Source organism: Cervus canadensis, chromosome 17 (assembly GCF_019320065.1).
Source record: "Cervus canadensis isolate Bull #8, Minnesota chromosome 17, ASM1932006v1, whole genome shotgun sequence".
Lineage (NCBI taxonomy): Eukaryota > Metazoa > Chordata > Mammalia > Artiodactyla > Cervidae > Cervus > Cervus canadensis.
Genome location: NC_057402.1, coordinates 45,464,257 through 45,470,256, shown reverse-complemented (window position 1 = coordinate 45,470,256; position 6,000 = coordinate 45,464,257). Strand labels below are relative to the sequence as shown.

Here is a 6,000-nt window from a genome sequence, read left to right as displayed (position 1 = left end):
GATGCTGGGAAAGATTGAAGGCGGGAGGAGAAGGGGACAACAGAGGATGAGATGGTTGGATGGCATCACCGACTAGACGGACATGAGTTTGAATAAGCTCCAGGAGTTGGTCATGGACAGGGAGGCCTGGCTGCCGCAGTCTGTGGGGTTGCAAAGAGTCAGACACGACTGAGCAACTGAACTAAACTGATACATATATATATATATTCACACATATATATGCATGCCTGTGTGCTCAGTCACTTCAATTGTGTCCAATTCTTTGTGACCCTCTGGACTGTAGCCCACCAGGCTCCTCTGTCCATGGGATTTTCCATGCAAGAATATTGGAGTAGGTTGCCATGCCCTCCTCCAGGTTATCTTCCTGTCCCAGGGATCAAACCGGCATCTCTTATGCCTCCTGCATTGGCAGGTGGGTTCTTTACTGCTAGAAATGTATATTCCTTGCACCCCCCTGCCCTGGATGCAGCACCCCAGCCCTGCTCAGTCACTGGCCTCACTCTACCGCCCCAGTGAGATCATCTCCTCAGAAAGCAGGCCACAGAGGGTCAAGTGACACACGGAGGTCACACAGTTGGATCGGTGCAGCTGGGACCCAAAGGGTCCTCCAGCTCTTGTTTTTTCCCTGGGGACTCATCTTAACCCACCCAGCCTCCCAGCTGCCCCACCCAGGCCTCTCAGCCAAGTTCTACCTGGAAAGAGAATCGGGCTTCAGGGGGGCCAGGATCACTGTTGGCTGCCCCTCCTTCAGGGCAGGAGCAAGGCAGCAACACAGGATCTCCTGGCCTGGAAGAGGAGAGCAGTCTGTCCAGACAGCTCTGAGATGGGACCTGCGGCGGCGACGACACCTGCCAGCTCAGTGGTGCCAGCCTGTCTGCCAAATAGCTCACCTGTATTAGCTCATTTAATCCCTGTCAATATTTTTTTATGAGAAAGGCACTCTTACCCAGTCCCACTGTTTTGCGAATGAGGAAACACGCTAACTTGCAGAGCCAGGACTGAATCTAGTTCTTTGGTCTCTAAGCTCACAGTTTGTTAAATATTGGAGCCAGTTGCCAGTTCCTTCTTCAGGGGATCGTCCCGACCCAGGGATTGAACTGGGGTCTCCTGCATTGCAGGAGGTCCAAGGAAGCCCCATTTCAAGAGGCGCAGCCTATTAAGTCCTTGTTGGAGAGATCAGGCCACACAGAGATGTCAGGGTTCTAGGACACAGTGTAGGGAATGTTTCAAAACAATTTTGGTTACTCCTAGATGTGTCAGGTCTCCTGGCTTCTCTCTGGGCACGAAGAGAAACCAACCAAGGAGGGGAGGGGAGAAGAAGGAGGAGGATGCGGGGAGGGGAGAGGCGAGGGGAGGGATGGAGAGGTTTGAAGGGGCAGAGGCAGAGAAGCAGGTACAGTCCAGTCTGCCCTTTGCTGGGGCTTGATGAGCCCCTCCACCCACCCCACAGGGCAGCTGCAAGCCCATCCCTGTGGAGGCTGCCCAGGGTGCCAAGGGTTCTGCTCAGGATAAACCAGAAGTGTGCCACAAGCATTTAGTTTATGATCAAGGCAGCCCACGAGCACCCAACAGCGTGAGCAGGGCGCAGTGCGGATCTCCAACCAAAAGAACAAATTGCAAAAAAAACTGGTAGACTACGAGCCTCTTTTGTAAAATGAGTAACATAGAAGAGTATCCACTTATGAAAAAATCTGGAGAAAAATTCCACAAGCTCAGCGGTGGTCATCTCTGGAAGGCTCAGATTAGAGAGACTTTTAACTTTCTGCGTTCTGTCTGTTTCTATAATGTTTAAATGTTCAATGATGCATGTGTAACTTTGGTAATCAAAGTGGCCAAAAAAGGTTGTTAAGAGAAGAGGTACCCCCGCCCTTCACCCATCCTGGTCCTCAGATTTCCAAAACAACCAGCCTGTGCTGGTAATTCCCTCTCTGTGTTACCAGGAAGTGTTTATGCATCACAAAGGATTCTGTCACGAGTGTGTCTGGTTAATTATTAAAGAGGTGTTGTCAGTTCTGTCAGATAAGTTTAATATTTAGTTCCAGGATTAAAACATTAAAGGGGTTGTCCATTGACTTTGCATGCCGTTGCTTAGGTGTCAGTTAAAAAGCAGTGAAACAAAGAGGCAAACTGTGTGATTTTGTTTTGTTTTCAAGACCTCTTAGACCTGAAACACTTTTACTGTTTGTGGTACTACACTGCTTTTCTTATCTTCAAGCTCAGGAAAATAGGTTGCTGTTATAATTTACTGATGTAGTGAGAAAAGGGAGACTGGGAAAATTACAGAATGAAAGATAAAATACATGATCTAGAAAACTGAAAAGCCCTGATGACAGGTGGAAAAGGAGGCCCCAGGAGGGGACATGGGAGAGTGATAGTAATAAAGGGGGGCTTCTTGGAAGAGGTGGGCCTGTTTGGGAGAAGAGTGGAGAGGAGGGCATCATAGATGAGGAAGGCAGATTTAGTCATTAGGCAGGAGTTCCAAGGGCCAGGTCCAGAATGGGGCCCACTTGCCCCATTTCCTCTTTTCCCTGACAGAGGCTAGAGTCCCTGCCCCGGCCGTGGCCCAGGGCTCTGGAGTTGGTGCTGGACAGAGCCAGGTGGGAGGCCCAGCCTCCTTCAACTCTGGACTCTGCCCAGGGATTTCCAGTGAAATGAGAAGGCCGGCCAAAGCCCAAGCAGGTTGGATCCAGCCCATCCCCGTGGAAACACGCACTTGCGTCTGTCCCCCAGAGGGACGTGTTGACCACAAATATGTGAGTAGGGAGCAGAGCTTGTCCCCCCTCCATGCAGCTGTGTGTCTGTGTTTGCGTGTGTGCGTGGGTGGCTGGGCTTTCCCAGGCTCTGCCTGTGTGTTTACTTCCCTACATGTCCCTGGGGGTCCTGTGTGCACCTGTGTGTGGCCCTCTGTGCTTGCCCCCGGGTATGTGAGATTAGTCAGGCTGGCATTTGGACAGGGTAGGGTACTACCCAAAAGGGAGAAAAAGAGAGGGGGCAGGAGTGGAGAGACATAGGGTGTTAGTTAGGGCTCTTATTTATAGATGAGTTTAGGCCTACAAACTGAACTTCAGCACCCCCTAAGAAAAAAGAAAGAAAGAAAGAAAAAAAAAAACCAATTATATTGGCTCTTGTAATTGAAAAGTCTAGGAGGGAGTACTGATTTCAGATACAGTTGGATTCAGGGACTAGAATGATGTCTTCAGGATATTTCTGTCTTTCAGAGATGGGAGCACATGATACAATGAAAATATCACATAATAGCAATGAAAATATCACCTGATAGCAATGGTTTTGAACTGTTGTAGGGAGTGATGAAAGCTAGGGCATGTTTTCAGAAAAATGCGTCTATATCAGACACATACACATGCTATATAGAATTCCTCCCTTTCCTTCTCTGTGAAGTGGGTGGAACTTGCCCAGTTTCTGCCTGACTTCCCACACTTACAAGGAGTTGCCCCTCACAGGTTCAGGAGAGCAGGAAGCGGCCCTTCCTCTGTCCCTGGGGACCCTGACATAACGAGGGTTGAGCTCTGGGATGGGAGAGACTGTGCCAGGTCTTGCCTGGCCTCCTTTCAGCTCTGGGCCCTGACTTTGTCTTTCAGCTGCAAGGTCTGGCTCATGGAGGACGACACACCAAGAGGAAGAGAGTCCATCTCTCTCGCCTCAGTGGCCAACGGTTTGGACAACAAGGGGGCTGAGCTGTTGGAAAGTCTGGTCTGTCCCCTCCCCCATGCTGGTTTGCCCCCCACCCCCACCTGGTGGGAGGGTCCTTTGTTCACCATCTTCCTCCCACCCCTATCTCCTCCTCACCTCTTTGGTGAACACTTGGGAACCGCCCCTCCCAAACCCCCCCAGGGTTTTGACCTCCCCTCCCCACCCCCTGCACAGAGCAGTCTCCATCCCTTGGAAACATCTGTGTACACCCACTGCGAGCCAGTACCGCCTGTCCTTGTTGAAAAGGTCAGGGAATGGCTCCACCAGGAAGTGACATTTGAGCTGTGATCTAAAACGTAAGGAGAAGCCTCACAAAGAGGGCGTGGGGGAATCTCTGGGGAAGCCCCCACCTCTGAGGAGCCAGCAATCTTGTCCTGGCTCTGGAATGGCCAGGTTGAGGCCCACCACCTAGTACTTTGGAGCCTAGCGTGACACCCTCTTCCTTCCCAACCTCCTGTTGAAAGTGAAAGTAATAATCACTCAGTTTTGTCTGACTCTGTGACCCCATGGGCCATAGCCAGCTAGGTTCTTCTGTCCATAGAATTCGCCAGGCAAGAATAGTGGAGCAGGTAGCCATTCCATTCTCCAGGGGATCTTCCGAACCCAGGGATCGAACCCTGGTCTCTTGCATTGTAGGGAAATTCTTTATCGTCTGAGCCTACCTTCTGTTACCAAGTCCAAGTTCACTCTGCTCGCTGCACACAGGCCAATGAATCCGACAGACAAAGGGTTGAGGCAAGGGAAAGACTTTATTCAGGGAGCTGAGAAGATGGTGGGCTAGCGCCTCAAAATAACCATCTTATCAGGGTCTGGATGCCAGGTTCTTTTATAGATCAGAGATGTGGGGAGGTGAGGGAGCCAAGAAAAAAGCCTTTAATCTTGCAAACATTTCCTAGAATGGCAAGCCTTAGGCAGGGGATGTGTTAATTTCTTCCTTCCTGCCGTCTACAGGTGAACAGGGTCCTGAACAAAGGCACTTTAGTTTAACAGTCAAGCATAGGGGCAGAGTCCCCTGAGGCAGGCCATCGTATGTACAGTTATAATAAAAAAAACAACAAAAAGCAAGTCAAAGAAACAGTTCCGTCGTAGGGTCAGAATTGGCTTCTTCTCACAACACCAACCCCCCGCCCCCCATTCCCCGCCCTCCAACACAGACCACAAGCTCCCGGAGGGCAGAATGAGTCTAGCACGGAACACAGTACACAGTAGGTACTCAGGGCACACTCTGGAATTAAGTTCCCTCTGGTTGTTCCCTGCCCCACCCCAGCACACTCCTGAGGTGCCCTTGGGCACACTGGTGGCAGCCTGGGTCTCTCCGCACTCCAGGCCCCCAGCCACAGTTCTCCCTTGAGGTGGGAGGCACAATCTGCTCCTTCTCTGGTGGCTTTAGGAGGAAGGCCGAGACCCTGGCAGCAACGCAAGCCCTTCGGAAGTTGGGGACAGCTGGAGCAAGGCTGGCCCAGAGCCCTCCTCGGGATGGTAGGTGGTCTCCGGGAGGGACATGGGCTGGTTGGCTTGGGAAGGAGGCCCCCGTGGGGAGCAGAGGTGGGGAATCTGGCCCCCTGATGGGGAGGGGGCTCCCTGAACCTTTGTTGAAGGAAGGAGTAAATTTGTTTTAGAAACAAGTGAGTTCTGTTGGCCTCTGCCTCAGTGGTGAGCCAGGCCAGAGTTTCCCAACCTGCTTTGAACCAGGTTCCCATTGGGAACCTCAATTTATACTGGGGGGCTGCTTTGGTTGAAGCTGGATGGGGGCCCTGAACCAACCTGGCCCCCTCTCAACTCACCAGCTGCCTTCTACCCCATCCGGTTTCTAGGGCTCCTCAGGGAATCCTGAGGCTTAGTTTGAAACCCCCTAGACTGGCCCAGGCCCCTTGTTTCACATGGTGAGGCTGAAGCCCAGGGAGGGAGAGAAATGGGCCCAGGTCACACTGGCAGCGAATGGAGCCTAGGGCTCGGCCTGCTGACACCCAGGCCTACTGCGAGGTCCTCACTGGCCAGACCCTGAGCTGATGAGAATGTGAAGCCACAAACACGGCCTCTGTGCACTGGTCCCAAATCGAACCTCAGAGACAGAGTTCTGAGTGAAGCAGAAAAGAGTAGCTTGGTTGCTTTGCCAGCCAAGGGGGGATACAGCGGGTTCATGCCCTCAAACCTGTGTGTCCCCACCCAGGTGGATTTGGTGAGGAGTTTTATAGCAACGGCTCCAGGGTGGGGCGCTGACAAGATTAGGGTGTGTGCGGGGCCTGCACGCCTTTAATCCAGTCTCAGGTGATCTCTTGATGAGTTTAT

At 52.0% G+C, this 6,000-nt stretch overlaps 1 protein-coding gene across 5 annotated transcripts in view; it reads left to right on the top strand.

The window, feature by feature from the left end:
• The first annotated feature begins 378 nt into the window (after positions 1-378).
• SLC28A1 (solute carrier family 28 member 1) overlaps positions 379-6,000 on the top strand; it is an 80,397-nt gene continuing 74,775 nt past the window's right edge. For 3 of the 5 annotated variants that reach the window (XR_006262953.1, XM_043434423.1, XM_043434424.1), the window contains exons 1-3: positions 379-2,753; positions 3,600-3,711; positions 5,102-5,190. Coding sequence is in view for 4 of the 5 variants with exons in the window: in XM_043434423.1 (XP_043290358.1) it covers positions 3,616-3,711; positions 5,102-5,190 (185 nt within the window). In the remaining variant the exon portion in view is untranslated. The remainder of the gene's footprint in view (positions 2,754-3,599; positions 3,712-5,101; positions 5,191-6,000) is intronic. The other 2 variants (XM_043434422.1, XM_043434421.1) reach the window with 2 other exon arrangements.